This window comes from Haemaphysalis longicornis, unplaced genomic scaffold (assembly GCF_048455015.1).
Source record: "Haemaphysalis longicornis isolate Haplotype H1 unplaced genomic scaffold, Haemaphysalis longicornis Haplotype H1 scaffold_7, whole genome shotgun sequence".
NCBI classification, from domain to species: Eukaryota; Metazoa; Arthropoda; class Arachnida; order Ixodida; family Ixodidae; genus Haemaphysalis; species Haemaphysalis longicornis.
The window spans coordinates 135,949,804-135,973,069 of record NW_027526422.1 but is presented as its reverse complement, the minus strand read 5'-3'; the positions used below and the strand labels follow the sequence as shown (position 1 = coordinate 135,973,069).

Below are 23,266 nucleotides of genomic sequence, written 5' to 3'. Positions count from 1 at the left end.
TCCAAGGCAAGCCAAGCCAACCCAATCGAATCCAATCCAATGTCCCTCGCGAGAGAGTGTTCGCTATCGGAGAGGAGAGGGGGTTAGCGGCGGAGAGTGCAGCTCGCGCGGCGAGGAGAATGGGGGAGGGGTGTGGACGGACAACAACAACGCCGTATGGAGGGACAAGGCGAGTGAATGAGATACAGTCGCATCTAAAACAACAGTGATGGCAAGCCCGATTCAAGAAGGCGCCAAATGTTGAAGTCTCTGAGCCGAAGTCACGCAACTGCTTTTCGCAGCGCCACCCGTGGTCACGCTTCCTGCCACCATGCGGCGGCTCTAAAAGTAAACAATAGCGCTCGCGTTGATCATCTTATGTCGTGACCATACGTTCAAAACTACGCAACAGATAACTGAAATCAAAACTGAAAGGAAACTTATCGCGAGTTGTAGCTGATGAAACTGTTATTTTTGTGTAAATAATGAAGTTATCCCCACATAAAAGAACGGTTTCAGAGGGGGATGTAGAATGTATATAAATAATATCACCTCCGCAAATCTCGTTGCCCAATTCATAATTTCTGACTCCCGAAATGGTAGCCCCCAAAAACGCAGGTGTTTGCGACGTCTGCTTTCACGTTTTTAAATTTACTATGGGAATTGGAAATCTCGGCGGCGCGAGGGGAACTTATTTTTCCCGGAACTTTATTATGAACAGGTTCTCGAATGGTGGCGGCATTACCAACAACGACGAAGGGAAAGATCAGTAGTTTCTCAACCCTCTTCATCCTACTATACGCCAACACAAAAATTACGACCCATCGATTAACGTCTACCTTGAGAACTACTCAAATGTCTGGATTGCGGCCTGGCTACAAGACCCACCATGGCCCTTCCGTTTTGTAACTGTATGGCCTATTTTCCGCATCTGGCAAGGACGCTTTGGGGGTCATCCTGCGAGACCTGGACCCGGCTTCTCCAGGCTCACTATACTCAGACAGTGTGAAGCTGCGTTCACCAAGGAGACGGTCCTCCTAGAGAGCTTGTTATGCTCTTTCAATTCGCTTCCCGCTTCTCCTTCTGAAGCCAACGTGGCTTCCTTGCAAATACAGCATTTTACGACAACTATGATGGCGAACTTATGTTAGGTCTAAACCTTAGATCTGTATGTTTCGTAAAACGTGTGAGGTACAAAAAATAATTGAGATGGGCCAAGAATTCTCAAGAAGTGCCACAAGCAGGGACGAGTGCGCCAGGAAAAGACGCGACTCGGGGAGTTTGTGGCTGGGTTCGGGCGCGAAGAAAGGGAGAAAGCAGAGTGGAAGTAGGGGCAGATGAAGGCTCTGGAAAGGCGCAACAAAAAATGCTCCTGGAAAGAGAAACAGCAGATGTAAATGAGGGTAAGCCACTACCGCTAATGCACTACGAGTGACAGACGTGGCGAGAAGGTAGCCACCAGTGATAGTGAACAAGTAGAACTATCTTCGGAAGTTTCTGTCTAGACAACTGGTCAAATGTTGACAGGCGCGGTAGATGAGTTCAACGCGAAGCTCAACAGCAGGTCAACAGATACCAAACTAACCTTTTGACTTCCTATCTTGGGAAGTATTATCATACCCGGTAAATATTTACTCTATATGGCCTTTGCAGAGGAGACTAAACCCAGAACGCCTTTTACTGTAAACTTGCAGGGCACAGACTTCATGGCGCTTGCGACATTGTTGGGCGACAAGGGCGAGTTTGTTCTTAACAGAAATATTAAGCTGGGATGTGTCTCTCCAATTTCATGACGTAGTGAGGCTGTCGGAAGCTGAAATAATCCTTCGCCTACCTATGAAAATAAGAATATGTGAGGCTGTCAAACCGAGGAAGGCGGACATAATACTCGCAAGATCTGCCATTCTTGAGATCAATAAAGCCCCAAGCAACCACATCGCCCTATCGGCCAAATAAGCTCGGTGTGGGTTTTACCACGCGGCCGCTTACATCGACTATGCGGGCATAAAAATGCCACTATAGGTCAACGAGCGTTCACTCGCCTAAATATTCCACGTCAAGCTCATCTCAATACAGCATATTTGAATTTGCCTTTGGGTTTGACTTTGTTTGACTTTGAATTTGTTTGACTAACTTTTGTGTTTGACTTTGAATGCTTGAGTATTTGACTTTGAATATCTAAAATTTGAAATGTGAACATTGAATATTCGACTCTGTGTCTTAGAATGAGCAAATCGTCGCCGGTACTTCCATATTTGTTTCTTCCACAAGATTTTTTGCCTTACCCCGGTTTTCCGCACCTCTTTCATTCCTTCACCACCCCACGCCTCCTCATGCAATGACCACCAGCATTAAATCGAAATATTGCATTGCCACAATAAGACATATTCGCGGTCAATTATACCCAGGACATCGCAGGACAGGACGCCTCTGCCGGAGACAACAGCTGCCTTCGCAGGTCCCTCACAATTTGGAAGAAAATTATTTCAAACGACTTTTGCCGACATCATCTAATCATGAATAACAAAAGCCGTGCTGCTTTTGTTGTATATTTTGTACAACTTTACTCCACTCTCCTGTGTGAAGCCGCTCACATTGAGGGCGAAATAAATGAAATAATATGAAATCTATTCTCATACTTTCATCTCCACCGTGGAACGTGAACACAAGTTGGCAGTTGGCCTATGTCGGTATATTACACTGCTACTAGCAGTGCTCAAAAGGCTTCAAAACAAAAAGAACACTAAAATCACATAAGCTGGTGTCACCTGCGCTGCATGTTTCAGCCAGGCAAATTGTCAAGTCACAGATGTGAATTTCAAAGAAATTTGAATAACAGCTGTGATTATCTCTATGTATGTCGTGATTTTATGTAAGTATGTATGTAAATCTGTATGTAAGTCGTGATTATCTGTATGTAATAACTTGCTTTGAATACATTTTATAGACCCAAGCTTCAGGTTATAAATTTTTCAATCCAGACTCTAACACTGGTGGAAGGGGTAACTTTGTTTCTATTTCAGATGCAAGCCATTGTTTCAATTTCAGACAAAAGCCAACTTCTGTTAACTCCAAAGTGGCCGACAAAGGTTTGATGAATTCTTTGTTTCATTAAAAGCTAACAGAGAAAACCGACCAGAATAGATATATCGAAATTAGTGCTCACAGTTTTGGGCCTAACTAAAATGACACAAAAGCAGAGCCAATTCTATTTCATCATCATTTATTTTTGCAGCTCTCTCATGTTGCCGTGACGAGACTGAGAACAACACTGGGGTAAAAAGTCTTAAGCACTCCACTTCTTGCATCTTATGGTGGTGATTCCTAGTAAATAAATTTCTGAAAATAAACAGATTTCCTTTCAGTATGCAGCACGTAACCCTCTAATACAATAACAAGAAATTAGTAAGCTGTAGCACTCTAGCACACATCAGATTAGCATGTCGTAAGGTAACGCATTAAGCCGCAGTCTTTGTCACGGCTGCCATCATTGAGGGCAACAAGGAAAATTGTTCCTAGCTATCCCTGATGTGCTGCCCCTAGTGTAAGGGGATATTGTTGTGCTGCGTCATGTTTTAGAGAGCAGCCATCACCACCGGTTTCTGGTTTGCACTAGATTGCACCATGAATTCAGAAAACCGCCTTCAATAAACGCGACGGTTGTCTTTAAAGTACCATTTTAAAACTTATGACGGTGGTGCGCGCACGACATTTTTAATACAAAACATTTACCCGGAGGAAACGTCCAGTAACGAAGTCGCCATGAATTTTACGGGCACTGTTATACTCGAGAAATTGTAAATAAATGTTATTGCTTAAATATGAGTTCACCATGTTGACGATTCGTGTTAAAGAAGTGTTGACCAAATAGCAGAGGTCTTACTCTTAAGGGTAATACAGACTCAAATAATGAATACTTCAAGCACTTACATTTCTTCTTGCGGAGGAGGGTGGTGTAGTCGAAGGGAGAGCCGAGGCCATAGCCGTAGTTCAGTCCGTACACGCCAAGACCATGGCCGAAGCCGTAGTGGCCGACACCATAGCCGAGGTGGCCAACACCGTAGCCGTAGACTGGGGCGGCATGTGGGACACCGTAGGCACCGACGAATGGGGCGGCGTGGGCGAAGCCATAGGAGCCGACCACTGGGGCTGCGTGGGCAACAGTGGCCACAGCTGGAGCGGGGTGCACGGCGGTCGTGGTGGCGACAGCTGGGGCAGCAGCCACGACTGGGGCGGGGCGGACAACACTGGCCACGGCGGGATAAGTGGGGTACCCAGCAGCATAGGCGGCGACTGGGGCAGCGTGGGCAACGGTGGCCACGGCTGGAGCAGTGGTGTAGGTGGCCACGGTCTTGGCAACAGCTGGAGCGGCGACAGGGTAAGTGGCAACTGGGCCAGCAGCGTAGGCGGCGACTGGGCCAGCAGCGTAGGCGCCGACTGGGCCAGCAGCGTAGGCGCCGACTGGGCCAGCAGCGTAGGCGCCGACTGGGGCACCGTGAGCAACGGCGGTCACGGCTGGAGCAGCGGTGTAGGTAGACACGGTCTTGGATACAGCTGGAGTGGCAACGGGGTAACCGACGGTTGGGGCGAAGCGGTAGCCGAGGCCGAGACCAGAGTAACCAACGCCATGGCCAAGACCGTAGTGGGACAGGCCGTAGCCGAGGCCGAGGCCAGAGTAACCGACACCATGGGCAAGACCATAGTGGGGCAAGCCGTAGCCGGTGTAGCCGAGGCCGCCGTAACCAAGGCCGTAGCCGTAGCCGTAGCCGTAGCCCGGGCCGTAGGTAGGGAAGCCGGTGTAGCCAGCGAGGGCACTCGTGGCCAGAGCCAGGAAAATGCAGGCGCGGATCTGGGAAACAAAATGAGAGACGAAGAATTTGGCTTTGTATTATAGGCGTAGGTGTGGTGTCCATGTGCGACGATATGTCGTGTGTTCATTTAAGGGTGTTTTTTTGTCTTATCGGAGAAAATGGTTGTTTACCAAATGAACAAAGTGGTAGAATTCCCATGTTTTTCCGTCTGGTAAAATGCATACGGTCCCAATGACGTGGTACAGTTTTATCGATGCTTCTATATTGTGCTGGTGTATTGTATGCATGTAATGTTTGTAACAATCCTTGTAAAAAAGGGCATTTGTGTATTATGTAGATAACTGATTTTGCGCCGTTTTCTCGCATCCGGCAGATGCGTGTATTAATGTGCCAATCGTTATGCTGTCTTCCGTCCGAGGATACCTTGAAGTACACTAACACTGCATAAACAAATCGTACCGGTATAGTGAAAAATTATTGCTTGGGAAAGACTTTGCTTTTTCATAGCTGTGGGTACGTGACACCACATAATATTCCTTTATCCAGCTGCGTTGAAATAAAGGGTAACGTGAAAAAGTAAAAAAAAAAGAAATAATTACAAAAACCCGACATCACATGTATTTACTCCTAAATGTTTTCAGTGATAACGGAAAAATAGCAGTAATTTCTACTCTCCGTAAAACAATTATTTGGTGAATGCAGTAGGTTTTGCTGAACGTGGCGCACCTTAAAGATACCCAGCTGGCGAAACGTAATCCGGAGCCCTCCGCTAGCCCATGCACGTTAAACCTCGTAATCATGTCCATCAAATTTATGCTGAATGAAGTGGTGGCTTAAAGCAAGGAATTATGTTTGCATCATTTGAAAAAGGACAAAGTACACTATCAATGTGCTGATGACAATTTGACAGCCTGTGCTGTGATGACAATTCAGCACGTGAAAATACAACAACGGCTGGAATTCACTGCAAAAAATTATGGTTTATGCGGAAATTACATATTGCGGAACGCGATGAAGTCTTTACTCTGCACTAGTGCTGTCGGACGCAAAAGTTTGCGGGATGCGCAGTGCGTGCCCGAGCTGCGCAAAACCACATTGCTGCGCCATCTGCCGCCACAGACCTTTGAGTCGCGGCTCAAGAAACTTCTGCGCCGTGTGCGCATTGTGCAATCCTGTCTTTACTTCGTAATTACGCGCTTCCCCGTAGCGTGCTTTGGATGTTCCCGCAGCCTCTTTGACGCTGTGCGACCAATGCAGTGGGTCTGCTGCCGACTGCTGTAACAAAACACCTATTTCGCCACCAGCATTTGCGTGGGGATCAACTTTGTCTGAATGTATGCCATCTACAAAGTGCTTTCTGGTCGAGCAGTAAAGTAGTTACAGCGGAGCTGTTATGGGTTGTAGGATCTGAACAAACTGCGTGCATCGAAATGGTGTGTTGTGAGAAAGCCAACTTCCTGGGGAATTCTGTGCAGATCTGAATCTAATGTTGCTATCTTCAAAAAAGTCCTGCTCAAATTTGCCTCCAGGACGACAAAATGGCCATAAATTACTCTATTTATTTAAGATCACTATAACGAGCCTCCACTATACATGAAGGGAAAGTCAGAACTGTTACGTGCTTAAAAATACAGCCATTCTGGCCCAAGGTAATTTCTGGGATTACGAGAAAACACAATCATTTTAAAAGGCAGAACACACAGTTGCTCTTTGTTTGAAAGAAATGGAAATAAATGAGTTCCCTTTCACTCTGTGAAGAAGGATGACCAGCGGATACCGAAAGCACATCTCGGGGAAGCAAGGCACCAGAGATGCCTGATAACGAAGGAAGGAAGGACAGGCATGCACAAAGCGAGCACTGCACGCAAGTTCCGTGAGCCTCGATCTGGTGGTCTGTGGCGGCAGATGACGCAGCAATGCAAATTTTCGCCCCTCCGCAGAGCACTGGACACCCCACAAACTTTTTCGTCCGAAAGTACATCAGTTCTAAGTTTGCCGCAGTGGTTACGCTACTTAAACCACCTGTAGCATTGATTGATTGATTGATTGATTGATTGATTGATTGATTGATTGATTGATTGATTGATTGATTGATTGTAGGGTTTAACGCGCCGACGGAATGCAGGCGATGAGTAGCGCCGTAGTGGAGGGCTCCGGAATAATTTTGGCCACCTGGGGATTTATAACGTGCGCCGAAATCTCGTACACACGGGCGTTCTTGCTTTTCGCCTCCATCAAAAAATCAGCCGCCGTGGCCGGGAATCGAACCCACGTCTTCGTGCTCAGCAGCGCAACGCCTAAGCCACTGAGCCACCGCTGCGGGTCAGTCTGTGGCATTGAGCATGCTGCTTGAGACTGAAAAAATCGGCAAGTACAGAAAACGCAAGCTTTTTTTGGCTGACCCTTGGAACTTGCTTTATATTTTGAAAACATATCTGATTCAAAATATACAAGGGACTGTGTAGAATCCACGATGGAAAACGGTTCGCTCTAAGGTCATTAAATGAGAAGTTGTTAGAACTAAAACAGCACTATACGAATCTTACGAATGAGATTTGGGTCATGCTTTTTAAGCAAAGCGATGGCACTCCTCCGGTAAACGTGCAGTGTTGGCCATTTTTACACACCCCCTCGCCATAAATATTGGTGTTTTCTCAAATCGTAATGGTATTGTCTATGTGCAGTCAGAGATTGCTCTTTCGGTCAATCCGCAGCAAACACGATCTTCGGGCACCTCGTCAGATCCTCAATAGGGTTGTGTGTTTATTTGGGAACTCTAAGTTGTTCATTAGGCGCCGCTAACAACCTCATCCTGCATGTTGAAGGTTTGCTCCTGGCAATCAAAAAGCTCCCTATTCGGAGTTAATGCGGTGCGCCTGTGGTAACTGTAAGCTGCTATACTGCGGGAAATGTAGAAACGATGACTATATCAAGTTTACGGCGCCAGTTTAAAACGCAGCCCCTGTCACCTAATCCGGCATTTGACGCCATTTTCTTTATTAGGTTTCTCATCTTAAAGATTTTCGGTTCTGTTCGCTGACATTTAGTTATTCCTATTTGAGAAGATTCAAACGTTTTCAGAAGATTCAAATACAGCATGGAAAAACATCCTTTATACGTAATACGTTCTTTGGTACAGGGGGAGTCTCATTGCTAGCACTTCATGGAAAGACAGCTCAGGTTCCGGAAAGTTAAGTTTGACAGCTATACGCCTCATACCTAACACCTCTTTGAGCGTTCTTAGTGTCTAACATCACTACAACAGTCTAAGCAGAAGCCCTTACCATGGTTTCTTTCAGCTTCTGTTGGTTCAACTGCTGATCTGGGGGTTGAAGCTGCTTTTATATACACAGTCGCAGTGCGGTACTGCTGAGATGGTTGAGTGAGCGGAGAGGGAAAGAAAGTGAGATAGAAAGATACCGTCCTTCTATGAGAAAAAAGAAACACGCAAGCTATGCCACAGCGTTGGTACCACCCTGTACCGCGGCCCCATAATCAATGAGCTCCAAAGTGTCAGTGACTGAATGATGTGACACTGTAGAGGAAGACGTTTGGCTTCGCATTGACCTCGACAGCTGCACTATTATCACAGTGGTCCCACACGTTACATCTGAGAAGCATGGATTTTAATTTAGGACCCCAATGTTATAATTACTGCTTCCAAAATGGATGGCGCAGTCCTCGCAAGTGTGTTATTTTGCTGAGCATAATCAGGCAACTCGGTTTAAAAAATGAAGTAAACAAAGCAGCACATTGCCCTTGTCTTCGTGTAGCTGTTTTTATTGCTGTTTGTGTCACTTTTATCGCGCTATGCATCGCGCAAAGCCAGTCGTTTATGAGGAAAACATGACAACGATCTCACGATTTCCAGCGCCCAAGACACGCATGCGGTTCAGGTTCACGTGGAACGTGCCCAGATTCAATGAGCGGTAAAGGTCGATGAGGGTGAACGCTATTGACTACAAATAGCTAGTGGGCATACACGGCTGCCAATCGATTAGGTGCGGCTCAATCTTAGGTGCTATCTACTGTCTTTTGGGCAAACTGGATAATGGTTATAAAAATATGCCAAGTTTATCTTCCAATGTTTTGTAAAAAGCACTTGCTGGGACAGAATGCCGCCCATTTCAGCTCGTTCTATGCAGCTATGATGGATGGAAATGGCAAAAGCAGCGGCTCGCTTATTTTCGGGGTGTATTGCTTCGGTTGTAAACAAGGATGGAGCGATGTATCGGGACTTCAATGCTTAAGATATACTTCAAAACGAAAATTTGTTTTTCTTTTGTATGCAAATTTTTCCTCGTTTACGAACCGCGCTCTTCAGACATTTATATAAGCTCAATGATTTAATACAGACGTCAAAACTGTGGACCACAACGCGCGAACGCGTGGCTTTCGATGCATACAGCGCAGCTAACCGCAGCGACCGACTAGATTCGTAAACGGCGCTGCAGTAGCTAGGTATGTGAAAGGTATGCCAGAGGCTTGCGTGGTTTCGGAGGTGAAGTCCGATAAGAACAGTCCCTCAGCCCGACAGCAGCCAACAACTATTTCAGCACTTATCGGCGGCTGATAACCAGATAAGATTTGATTTTGCATTTGGCACGGTTCTTAGGCGCAGACGTTCATTATTAGCGCACCAAAGTTTCAACGCACATTCGCAAGCATGCAAAGCGGCGAGAACTACTTGTGCCCCAACCCTGTGTTCGTCAATTTTTAGAAAAGGTGATCACTCGCATTCGTTATTTAGGTGTTACCTTCTTTAATTTCACACCCAGAAACAGTACCAAGAAGCAAACTGCCTAACTAGAAAAAAGTATCTAAGAAACAAGATATCCCACATGCCTGGCTGCCCCAGCGCCATTTTTTAATCTCGCTGGTAACGCCGGTAGCTATCAGCAGGCGGCGCTAGATGTACGTAGGGCAACGCGGAGGTTCGTTGCTGTTAAATGTGTTGAACTCGGTACACATGAGTTAACGGGATACTCCCCTGTTCGAGGTATGGGCACCCTGAAAGAATAGCAAAACCCTAGTACGGTGAAGCTATCCTACATTTTTCCGGGGCTAACTAATTGACCCAAAAATTTCTAATATAAGGAATCATTAGGGGCTCATTATGGTTTGTGTGCTTGCCGTTAGGCAATCTATTCCTTGGTATGTTGGGATAATGTATATTTATTCGTCCTGTTTGCCAGGCTCCTTTAAAGTAAACGCACTCGAATGGCACACGGGGCGCAACAGTACGCGTGATGGGCTAATTTTCTCCGGTAACTGGTTGGATCTCCAATGCGTGTAATCCTCTGCGAAGGGCGTTTTGCAACATCAGCTAGTCTTAACGTAAAGCCAATTACCACGACTTGCTCTTGTTTTAATTCCTGGAGAAGGTATGCCTTTAATCTCATGTTTTGGTGAGCTACACGTCGTCTTAAGAACCAATGCACGAGGTCGAGGGTTCGATTCCCGGCTGTGGTGGCCGCTTTTCTGATGGAGGCGAACAGCAAAAGCACCCGTGTTTAAGAGATTTCGCCGCATGTTAAAGATGCCCAATTGGTCAAAATTAATCCGGAGCCCTCTACTACAGCGCGCCTCATCGCCTGCGTTGCGTTAGCGCGTTACACCCTGCAATCAATGAATCTGAGGAAGCAATGGCAGTGGCGCAAAAAACTTGTGCAGAATGCCTTGCAGCAAACCAAATATAGAGCAAAAGTGAACTTGAAGCAAATACATGTTTACTGTCGTACTCACGCTTACGTTCCGGTAAGAGTTCGTATGATTGCGTTGGCAGCATTCACGTCGTTCCGGTAATGACGACCTGACCGAAAAAGCGCGCTTTAAAGGAAAGCCAACCTTACTGACTTGTTGAGCTTTTATCTCTGGCACTGTCCACGCTGTCAATTATTGTGCACTAGTGCGTAGACATCCTGTAAATTTATTAGGAAGTGAAGTTTGTTATTTCAGCAATAAATGAGCCCCCTGTTCGCCTCTCCAGTTTTCAGAGCTATTTTCAGTACTCTAAGCATACTTCCCTACGTCAAGTATATAAGGCGTAAGTTCTTAGGTAGTCAAAAGGTGTTCCACATTTTTAGCACATTGCAGCCATAAAGCAGACCTAATCTACAACTAAGTTTTACTTCAAATGATACAATTCCATGTCAGAGGCCCTATTCCCGACTGCGCCAATTCCCGGGGAATAGTGCAATTTGCCGGAAGTCTTTTCTGATTGGCTTACAATTTTGGTCACGTGCTTCCCGTTTACAAAGCGGTTGTGAGTCGTTTACTATGAACAGTTCTAAAGTTTGCCTTACTTCTCTTTACTGAAAGCGCATAATTCTTGGCCGGCAATAAAAAACTAGTCTAAATGCACCGGACATGATAACGTAGTCCTGGTTTTGCTTTCAACAACAGTACTGCTTGTAATACACGCCCTCTCTGTGTTTGGGTGAGAAGGCGTGAGGTAATTTGAGCAGTTGGTGGGAACGATCACGTTCGACATTGGCAACTTCAGCCTGCGTAAAAGTGACGTAATGTTATGTAATAGCTTGAAACTGGCAGCCGGTTTTGGCGCGAAATAGGGCAAAACATTTCGCCGACCTCCGGCGCCACGGAATGTCCGGGAATTTGCAGCAGGCGCAGTTTCGCATGACATGCGGTTTAAGGCATGTTTTCTACCAAAAGAAATAATAGCTTCGACTGTTTCCAAGTAGAAATCATTTGCTTTCAAAATCCAGAAATCCCAAGTAAAAATAATTTGTTTTGCGTAACCGCAACATAAGAGGGCAGTACAAGCCTCTCCATGACAAAGAAAACCCAATGCATGGCATTTGTCCACACTTGTCCTAGTCAGATGCTGGGTCACATGAGCGAACTCATGAGAAAAATAACAAAGAAAAGCGAGTCCTTTGTTTATTACAGCGCTGATTGAAGTCGAGTTTGACGTCTGCATGTCGTCATAGCTATATGTGAAGCACGTCACTGTTTGCTTACGTCTGGCTTACGCAAAAAAAAACATGGCGTATTGCCGCAATTTGTGCAGCCGAAAATAGAGCCCCAGTTTGAACAAAAAATAGCGCCACTGAGCTGAAAATCCAAAACAGTGGATCAATACTGGGGCGTTTTTATGCATGGTGCATATGGGGACTTTCGCAACTCCTATATCAAGTAATTGTGACTTCCACAGCTAGAAATAACCAAATGAGGTAGTAGGTGATCACAAAATGTGAAAGTAGGTGAGGAAACAAATCCAACGTTTATTGGAAACGATGAACACTGGGAATATTTTATTATGATTGCTATCAGCTGCTATGCAACTATTTGTGATCATTGTAACCTAGGGACGAAAGAGATTTTCTTATCGTCTGCTACCCCATATGGCTCCTTCCTACCGTGATCCCCCAGAGCTTTTTGAACTAGGCAGTATCCAAACTCCGCCTAAAAAACTTGGCTGCACCTGGACCCCTCCCCCTACTTTGGATGATGATGATGATTTCTATTGGTTTACCCTTTGTAGCGGGGTGGATCGCGCATACGGTGGCGCGATCAACCATCGTCGTCGTTGGACGGAGGGGGGCATGATTTTTTGACTATCTCTTCTTCACCTTTGGCTGTCCTCACCATTGCCTTCTCCTGCTGCGCTGCTACTGTTGGTGTGTTTTGTGGGCGACCAAGCTTATCCGGTACCGAAAATTCTGGTTTATCCCACGGGCAAGCACATTCCACCATGAGGCAGGGCATATATTGCTCCGACGGGAAATCTGCTAGCAGCTCACCAAGTTACTTCCCAAAAATCAGTGTAGATGAGCCTTTTAAAGTACCTGTACATAACGTGTCTGCATTATACTATTTAAAGATTTTCAAAAACAAGATTAGGACAGCAAAGAGGGTGTTATACAAACCCATAGATTAAAAGACATGCCTGCCACGTTTTCGGAAGACGGACGAGTTTTCATACGGGAGACGGGCGACTCGTCAAAACCTATTTGTATGAAGTGAGTACTTGAGGCCAATTAATATTATAATGCCGAGTGTAAAAATTTTCGCGAACATATTTGCAACGGGTTTGCCAAGAGTCGTAAGTGAGGTTTTACTGCGGCATGTAGTTTTGTGTCATCAGATGTATACAAAACCTCAAATTCCGGGTGTTAACGCCTCGAAGCTACAACTGGGATATGAGTCGCGCCGTACTAGAAGGCTACAATTCTATTTCGAACACCTGAAAATACTTCATTAATTGATTATGAGTTTTAACGCGCCGACGCTACACAGGTGATGAGGCGTGCCGTAGTGGAGGGCTGGGGATTTAATTTGACCACCTGGCAATCTTTAACGTGCGTCGAAATATCGAGCGCACGGGCGTTTTCGCTTTCTGCGTGCTTCAGAAAAGCTGCCGCCGCGACCGGGAATCAAAGCCGCGTCCTCGTGCTCAGCAGAACAACGCCTTAGCCACTGAGCCACAGCTGCGAATACCTGGAAGTCTTTAACGTGCGTCAAAATCTCAGCACAACAGAGCTTAAGTTGTTCGCCTCCAACAACTAATGAAAGGCATTCGCTGCCAGGATCGCATTGGCAACCTTGTGCTCAGCAGTACAATTCCACAGAGACTGTGCCACCATGGTGGTACAAATTCGGAACTGCGTTTACGAAAATTCACACAGGCAAGCATATATCCGGGTATTGGGATGCACACGGGAATTTTGTTGCAACGTTACAACAAGGCCTAAAGAAGGCCTTTGATTGCGTGCTGCACGACTTTTTATTTTTAATAGTCGAGCATGGCACTGTTGGGTTATAATATCAGACAGTGAAAAATGGCCTGGCGCCTTGTAGTGCCAGCGTCATTAAAACCAAAATTTCACACAGAAGTTCAGATACTGTTTGTCAATAAGGTTACTTGTTATCGTCGGAACTTTTTGCTATTTGTCTCGAGCATTTGTGTGAGCAATAACATCGCGTATAATAAAATGCACGTATGCAGTCATTACTGAAGTTAAAATTTACTTTGTACGGATGATGTTCGAGTCTTCTGTGCAGTCAAGGGCATCGTTAGAGAAGCTTTAAAGGGTTGATTTATATTGCAAGGCGACAGAAATCTCGGGAAAAAGAAGCAAGCGTTTGTGTTTCTCGCACGGAAAAACGGATACCATGCCACGATGTTTTTAGAACGTAAACTGGGAGGCACATCCCGTAAAATCTTTGGGAGTAGCATTCGACCAGTACTGAATCACGAGATCTCACTTGTAACAAAAAAGCTCGTAAAAGGGTAGTAACGGCTGTATTTACTAACTCCTTACGAACCTTACTACCCCCCAAAACGTTACTTAGGTCCTGCCACTAAGTATGGAACCGTTCCTTGTCTAGAGCGTGCACTTGCTTGTTTGATACTAACAATCACTACAGAAAGAAAATTCTATAAATTATTCAACGTAATAACTACAGCTCTTTTCCCACTTCTGGTTACGATTAAAAGTTTTTGCTAATCCGCATCCTGACTTGTATATGGTCACATTAAAATGCGTGATTCTAAAATTATCGCTAAAATATTTGACTTTTGCCAGAGGCCCACCAACTCTATCCAAATGACTTTCTGATGCTGGCTATAAAAGCAAGAACAGCAGGTGTACTTCTAAAGCAACGCACTTATACTCGGTCTCCTTGTTCGTTCCGTTGCTTTCTGGCTCAATTTATTTATTGGTTGTCTAAGTGTGATATGTGCGTTTTGAATGTGTCTATGTTGCGCTGTACGCTCAGCCTATGCGCATTGTCACCCGCAGCTTTTACTAGGTTATGCATGGCCAGTTAGTAAAATCCACTAAGTACCTAGTTTATACTAGGACAAGTAACTAGATAGTGTTCTGTTAGTAAGTGCCAGGACATTTTTTTTAAGAACTGGAAATCTGGAGTGGAGCGAGCGCGTCGGACGAGGTAAACAATTCTGGATGTTTGTGCTCTCCGCAGTTCCCAACGTTTGGGCGAAGCTTATATTGCCAGGGTTCATGTCGGCGAACAATCACTTACCCGAAGCTCCACGTTTCTTTGAAGCTCAAGGTGTCCTGCAGGGCGATGCGTTGAAGAAGGAGCGTCCTGTGGCGTGTGATATCAGCACGTGGCCGCCACCGAAGCCACACGCCATTCAGAACACAATTTGGCCCTCCATCATATTGTTCTCGTCACCTGGAGTAGATTAGTTATTAATAGGCACACTGTTAAGACCAAAACATGACGTTCCCCTCAACCTAGTACGTCTCACCACTTGAGTTTGTACCTTCAGTGGTCTAGTCATGAATAGGCACCATTTTCAAATTACAGTCAAACCCGTTTATAGCGAACGGCAATATGCACCGCGATTAGTTCGATATATCCGATAGTTCGATATAGCCGAACCCGCCTATAACGAACTTATCGATACAAGTTCGCAATCCGCGGGAGCCCCCCTCCCCCTCCTCAACTCCACCATCCCCGCATGCAAAAACGAACACAGTAAAGTAGCCGTTGGCATACCCAAAATAATTCTGCAAAGGGGTTTATTGGAAGGAAGACAGAGTCCGCTAGACAGGGATCAAGAGGCAAAACCGTCCAAGTTGAACCAGCCAGAGGATTCGACTCGAGCCGCGCAATCAGGCACCGGTGATGACAGCCGTTGATCCGTGGTACATGCTCATTCGGGGATTGACCGGTGGGTGAAGAGGGATTGGACGGCGAGATCACTTCAAGAAATCTCCATTACAATTGCCCCCGGTGAAGCAGGAGCCATCCTGGCGACTTACGGCGATGAAACGACTGCGGGGTCGTAGTAGGGCTTCAAGCGACTGACGTGGACGGCTTCGCTGCCATGACAGCGAAGGTATGTAGAGGGCGTCAGTGGTTCTACTGTGTAGTTCACGGGAGAAGTACACTTGAGGACACGGTAGGGGCCGTGATATTTCGAAAGCAGTTTGGAGGATAGACCCGGTGTTGTAGCGGGGACCCACAGCCACACAAGGTCGCCAGCACGAAAGGAAGATGAGGCGTGGTCGTTGTCGTGAAGATGCTTCTGGCGACCCTGGTCATTTGCTGTCAGTGAGCGGGCGAGCTGGCGGCACTCTTCGGCTTGTCGAGTTATGTCCGAAATAGGGTGGCACTCAGACGAATCGGGGCTGTACGGTAGTATTGTATCTATTGTGCAAGACGGCTCGCGCCCATAGAGGAGAAAAATGGTGAGAAGCTAGTAGTGGTCTGTGCGGCGGTGTTGTAAGCAAACGTTACAAAAGGTAGCACCACATCCCAATTTGAATGATCATGAGCGGCGTACATGGTGAGCCTGTCTCCGAGTGTGCGGTTGAATCTCTCAGTCAGGCCGTTCGTCTGTGGGTGGTATGCGGACGTAGTGCGATGAACAATTCTGCACTGAGCGAGGAGGCATTCAACCACCTCAGAGAAGAATACGCGCCCTCTGTCACTGAGTAATTCGCGGGGTGCACCATGCCGCAATATAAGGGACCGCAAGACGAACCCAGCAACATCACACGCCGTAGCGGCTGGCAGCGCTGCGGTTTCGGCGTAGCGGGTTAGGTAGTCGACCGCAACAATAATCCATCGGTTGCCGGAAGGAGTGCATGGCAAGGGGCCGTACAGGTCGATGCCGACACGATCGTAAGGACGAAGGGGACATGACAAAGGCTGCAGAGGGCCGGGTGGTTGCGGTGCAGGCGTCTTGCGGCGCTGACAGTCAGTGCAAGCACGAATGTATTTGCGCACGAAGCTGTACATTCCACGTTTTAAGAAGGCCAGCGTGAGCGGTTTGGGGATCAGCATGGTGAGCAGCGCATACATCCGCACGTAAACTGCGCGGAATCACAAGAAGCCACTTCCGACCATCGGGCATATAATTGCAGCGATAGAGAAGGTGGTCATCCCGTATGGCGAAGTGGGCGGCTTGGCGTCGAAGAGCCCTGGGCCGCGTAGGAGTCGGTGTAGTGGAGAGAAACTCGATGATATTCGCAATCCATGGATCACTGCGCTGCCGGGAAGCTATGTCGGTGAAGGTCAATGACGCTACGAGCGTATCGGTTCCCGCAAGACGTTCCGGGTTACCAGGCAGCGGAGAGCGAGACAGTGCATCCGCATCAGAGTGCTTTCGGCCGGATCTATAAACAACTCGAATATCATACTCCTGCAGGCGGAGCGCCCAACGAGCAAGACGTCCCATAGGGTCTTTGAGGGACGACAGCCAGCACAGCGAGTGATGGTCGGTTACCACGTCAAAAGGGTGGCCGTAGAGCTAGGGTCAAAATTTGGAAAGAGCCCAGACGATGACAAGGCATTCTTTCTCGGTAACCGAATAGTTTGGTTCAGCTTTTGTAAGAGTCCGGCTAGCGTACGCGACGACGTACTTTTCGTAGTTAGGCTTGCGTTGAGCGAGCACCGCACCGAGTCCTGCGCCGCTGGCATCAGTATGGACTTCAGTAGGGGCGTTCGGATCGTAGTGCCGCAGTATGGGTGGCGAAATCAACAGGCGCCGCAAGGTTGTAAACGCTTGATCGCACTCCTTGGACCACGAGGACAGGCCATTGTCACCACCGAGGAGCTTGGTCAGTGGCGCAATGATAGACGCAAAATTTCGTACAAAGCGCCGAAAGTACCAGCACAGCCAAATGAAGCTGCGGAGGGCTTTCATTGACGTCGGTTTGGGAAAGTCGGCGACAGCACCGAGCTTTTCGGGATCTGGTAGGATGCCATCCTTTGACACGACATGGCCGAGAATAGTCAATGTGCGAGCACCAAAGCGACACTTTTTCAGGTTCAGTTGGAGCCCTGCAGCAGTTAGGCATGTCAACATTTGGTGTAGACGGGTCAGGTGAGTCTGGAAATCCGAAGAAAACACGACGACATCGTCTAGGTAACAGAGACATGTCCGCCATTTGAGACCACGCAAGATATTATCCATCATTCTTTCGAACGTGGCGGGCGCGTTGCACAGGCCAAACGGCATTACATTAAACTCATATAGGCCGTCTGGCGTGACAAAAGCTGTTTTTGGTCGATCAGACTCAGAAACCGGGACCTGCCAATAACCGGAGCGCAAATCAAGGCTGGAGAAGTATTGAGCACCGTGCAAACAATCAAGGGCATCATCTATTCGAGGCAGGGGATAAACGTCTTTCCGGGTGATCTTGTTAAGGCGGCGATAGTCAACACAGAATCGGAGGGACCCATCTTTTTTCGTTACTAGGTCCACAGGCGACGACCAGGGGCTTTGAGAAGGTCGGATGACGCCACGTCGGAGCATATCATCAACATGCTCACTAATCACGCCACGTTCCGATGCCGACACCCTATATGGTCGCTGTCGCAACGGCATGTGGGTACCTGTGTCAATGTGATGGGCGACCGTGGATGTTCTGCCCAAAGGAGCTTGCTTGCAGTCAAAGGAAGACTGAAACTTCCTAAGAAGAGCCAGAAGGTCTTTGCGTTGCGAGGGGTCTAAATCGGAAGCGATGGACTTCTGGAAGATGTCGTCAGAGGTGGGCGTATCGGTGGGACCAATCGCGTTCAGCGAATGTAGCTGCTGTGAAGGTGCGTTGTCGGAAACGTCGAGGCTGAAGACGGATTCGACAGGTTCAATATTGCCGACAGTTTCCCCACGAAGCAAGCTGAAAGGGCGGGTCGTCTGGTTGCAAACAAACATCGCTGTGCGGCCAGATAGGAGTGTCAGCACAGCAAACGGAAGCAGCAAACCCTTGCGAGCAACGAAAACGTTTGATGGCGTAAATAAAACAGGTCCATCCGCCAGAGTACTGCCGGAAAGGGCGACGAGAACTGAGCTTTGCGGCGGGATATCCACGTCTTCGTCTACGGCCAGCTTTTCTCCGTTAGTAGAGGAATCGTTCGGGGTCGGAGCGTCATTTTGCGAACAGAATTCGACTTCGGCGCGGGCGCAGTCAATTACGGCGTTCTGGTTCGACAAAAAGTCCCACCCAAGAATAACGTCGTGTGAGCACATGGGCAAGACGGCGAACTCAATCGTGTAGAGAATATTTTGAATGGCGACCCGAGCAGTACACGCAGCCAAAGGTGCAACATGTTCTGAGCTTGCAGTTTGGAGAGAAAGTCCCAGAAGTGTCGTCGTGACTTTCTTCAGCGACCGACACAGTTTAGCACTGATGACCGACGCGGCTGCTCCGGTATCAACAAGCGCCAGCGCAGGTACTCCATCTATTAACACGTCAATTACATTTTGCGGAGGTAGGTGAGGGCTTCGGTATTTCAACGGGTACGCAGTTCGTGCCTCAGGAACTGCGCGAATCAGTTTCCCTCTGGAGTGGGGGAGGGGTGGCGGCGCATGGGGGATAGGGAGCGGCGACGGGGTGACGGCGATCGGCGGCCTTCGAAGATCTGACGGTCGGCGGAAAACGAGGTTGGAGGTGGTCCTGAGGACACGTTATGATGTGGTGGTCGTGCGGCGTAGGCGGACGTCTGGGGCACACGAGGAGATGAAGCAACACGGCGGCAGTAACGGGCGACGTGACCGGAGCAGCAGCAAGAAAAACATATAGGCCGGTTGTCGGGAGTGCGCCAGGGATTACCGTACGGCACAGCTGGTGGTCTGGTCGGTGGAAACTGGGGAGCGGGCTGCAAAGTGGGAGGTTGCACTGCTGGTATCGCTGGCCGAAACGACCGGAAAGATGGGTGCACTGGCTGCGCGAGACAGTCAGCGTACGTCATTGGCATGACTGCTGGAGCTGCAGCGACTGTAGCTGTGAGCGGCGCGCGACTGTAGCTGCCACCTGCGGAACGGCCAGGGGTGCGACCGCTGCGGTAGCGACGTTAGCAGGCGGGAGTGCCTCGGCAATCTGTTCGCGGATGGTCGCCTGCAGAGCAGAAGGCAGGCTGGACGAAGCCTGCTCAGTAAACGGCACCAGCGATAGCTGACGTGCTACCTCCTCGCGGACAAATTCTTTGATTTTCGCCTCGAGCTGCAATTGGTTCAACGAGAACGTGAGGCTCGAGAGAGATTCCGTGGTCAGCAATGAATGGCGAACCAAGGCCCTTTGCCGGCGCAGTTCCTCAAAACTCTGGCACAGGCCAATCACTTCAGTCACGGATCGAGGGTTCTTGGACACAAGCATGTGGAACGTGTCGTCGTCCACTCCTTTCATGGTGTGTTTTTCTCATCATCGGACATGGACGAGTTGACGCGCCGACAAAGATCCACAACGTCTTCAATGTAACTGGTGAAGTTCTCACCCGGTAGTTGCGCCCGTGTACGTAGGCATTGTTCAGCGTGCAGTTTCCGTATGGCGGGTCGATCAAAGTCACGAGTTAAGTTGTTCTTGAAGTCAGCCCAGGTCTTCATGGTCGCTGCGTTGTTGTTATACCACAAGATCGCGGGTTTTTCGAGGGAAAATGGGACGTTGTGCAGCTTGGTAGCGTCGTCCCATTTGTTGTAAGCGCTAACTCGCTCGTAAGAAGACAACCAATCTTCAACGTCATAGTCACCTTTACCGCTGAAAAACGGCGGGTCGCGCTGACGGAGCGCCCCAGCGCAGATGACCGATGGCACCTGTGGAGGCGGTTGGTCGGCAGCGGCCATGGGGGTGACGGGCATTGGTAGCTTCCGGCTGCGGAGTTCCAGGCTGTACGATGGTTTACCTCAAACCCCGGCTCCTCCATCAATTGCAAAGGGGTTTATTGGAAGGAAGACAGAGTCCGCTAGACAGGGATCAAGAGGCAAAACCGTCCAAGTTGAACCAGCCAGAGGATTCGACTCGAGCCGCGCGATCAGGCACCGGTGATGACAGCCGTTGATCCGTGGTACATGCTCATTCGGGGATTGACCGGTGGGTGAAGAGGGATTAGACGGCGAGAGCACTTCAAGCAATCTCCATTACAATTCATTTATTCCAAGTATTAAAGCTACTTTCCGCCTGAACTGCCTACTTTGCAACGAAAAAAGCGGTGATTTTTGTTTTCACTTTCGTTTTGGCGGCTTCAACTAGCATAGCATTCTCTACACGAAACATTATTTGCACCAGTTCGAGTCCGCGTCCTCCAAAATCTAAGAAGCATTGGCGGAGCACATTGACTGCCGAAAGCGCTTCATTATAAGCGTCGGACGGCTTTCACTCGCGACATCATCGGGAATATGAGGGAGCTCCTCCTACAGTTCACCGATGCTGCTGTCTTGGTCCGGACTCGCTGACTGTGCGGGTTCCGTCGTGAGTCCCGCGCGTCCGAAACAGTTACGGAAAGTGTCGGGTGTCATGTCGCTCCGTGCGAGGCGCAATGTCTAAGTCACAACTCTTGCTCCGTTTTCGCGGCCAATCCACATCTCAATCGCCGCTCCGAGACCATGCATTTCGGCGGCGATTCTAGGCGCGCAGAGTTCAATATATCGGATGTGAACTTCATTATAAGGAATATGTTTCCCATGTATTTCCGTAACTGAAATATTTTTGTTCGATATATAGCATAATTCGCTCTATCCGGGATCGTTATAGCCGGGTTTGACTGTAATTAGAGGCGCCAGAGAACTGTGTGGGTGTATTTATGCTACTTTTGTATTGAGAATTCCGTCAACGCTATAGAGAAATATTATTTGGTCACACCTTTCAGATAGATTTGGTGTCACCACCATGTCGTATGCTCATAATTACTGCTGGTTACCCCCAATCACGGATAGGAATGCCTCACTGGTTTCTACATCCTACACCGAGATTAGTCGCACGTTGTTTCGGGATCGGGTTGGTGGTACTCCGGCCGCACGAGTTTGTTTCGATAGGTAAGTGTGCAGGTTTGGAATAAGGTCCCTGGGTTTTGAAGCCAATAGTTCCAAGTTTGTGGTTTTAAGCGAGGAAAGAAACTATATTCTTTGTAGCTAAATTTAGGTGAGGCTCCGCTGGTTATGACCTGAAAATATTGTTTCGGCTGAAACCGCTTCAACACGGCCAGAGGGTATTGGTGGAAGCCGCTGCAGCTTACCAGACAATTAAAACAGATGTCCTAAAATGTCTGTATGCTTCCACCAAAAAGCGTTTGTCCAAAGACGTTCTTCATGTATGTTAACGGCAGCAGCAGTGCACCGTACCATGTAACATGTCCCCCCGGAAAAAAAAAATGTCATCAAAGAGTTTGCCGCATACGAGTAAGTTCCGCCACAACCGTTTTCCTATTTTAACTTGATAATACAAAAACTTCTGCAATTCGCCGCTCTACAAAACCGGCATTTCTGCTTCTTCCATTGCCGACAGACTATAAAAACTAGTAAAATATGAGCCCACGTTTTGGAATTACAGCGCTGCAGTACTATCAGAGGAGCTGACGTTCTTCTGCTGGCCTTGAGGGGTACCCGCCACGGTGGCCCAGTGTTTAAGACGTTGTTCGGCTGAGCAAAACGACACGGGTTTGTTTCCCGGCCGCGGCGGCAGCTTTTCTGGCGAAGGCTGAAAGCGAAAACGCCCGTGTTTTCGAGATTTCGGCGCACGATAAAGATCCCCAGGTGGTCAAAATTATTCCGGATTGCTCCACTACGGCGCTCCTCATCGCCTGCGTAGTGTGGGCGCGTTAAACGTCGTAATCAATCAATCAATGGCCTTGACATCAGCATGTGCTGGTATCATGTCACGCTCCCTCGGGAGCAGGCTTGTCCGCCCCGCTAACAACGGTTCCCAGAATAGAAAAAAAATTATGGTTTTCTTTCCACCATGTGGTTTACGGCCACAAGAAAACATCCCCCTCGCGAGGGGCACGGTCAAATGCAGAGCATTTTCGGGGGGCGCACATACCTGATTTTATCTGGTTCGAAAGAAATTGACAGCGAGAGCGAAAGCCGAGAACCGCCCCATCACGGCACGACCGCGCCACGACCACGTCACGACTACTTCACGATCACGCCACAACTGTTGTTGCTGCCGCGCCAAACTACGACGCATGCGCCCCCCACCTGTTGCTGAACGCGATCCGAGCACGCAGAGAACACGCGAGGAGCAGCGGAGAGCAGGCGAGGAGGAGTGGGGGAGAGGGCGCACCTGGAACGGCTGTTGCGGACGCCGAGGCACGCCAACGCCGGGTGACATCGTGAGTTAAAGAAATGCTCTGCATTTAAAATTTATACAGCATAAAAGCAGCTCACAGATGCTTTGTAGTTTCATATTGGACGGCGTAAATTGTACCGGAAAGAGTTCCTTGCCCGCAATACACATGGGTTTGACGTAAAGCCGACTTGACGAGGATCAATGTAAGCTTGGTTTTTGTAAGCTGGCTTTCTCACATTGCCGGTTGCGCAGTGAAGAACGGCCATGTACAGGGAAAGTACGATTCCAGAAAACGGCTGTAACTCTTGTATTATGAAAAGCATCTCGAATCAAATTTTACAACAGTTACCCGCTAAGGCGAACTGAGGACCAGCTACGGCTTGTGACCAGGGCTACGGCAGCCTGAACAGCACATGGGCTCCTGGACTGGGGAACCACTCTCACAATGTGGCGTAATAAAGTTGTCTTTCT

At 48.2% G+C, this 23,266-nt stretch overlaps 1 protein-coding gene across 1 annotated transcript; it reads right to left on the bottom strand.

The window, feature by feature from the left end:
* Nucleotides 1–931: 931 nt before the first annotated feature.
* Nucleotides 932–20,355, bottom strand: LOC144146555 (uncharacterized). The gene is made up of 3 exons (XM_077678498.1): nt 20,295–20,355; nt 3,910–4,860; nt 932–990 (listed from the first exon to the last, which is right to left on the bottom strand). The coding sequence occupies exons 1-3, from the start codon at nt 20,353–20,355 to the stop codon at nt 932–934; spliced, it is 1,071 nt and encodes a 356-aa protein (XP_077534624.1).
* Between the last annotated feature and the right edge of the window lie 2,911 nt (nt 20,356–23,266).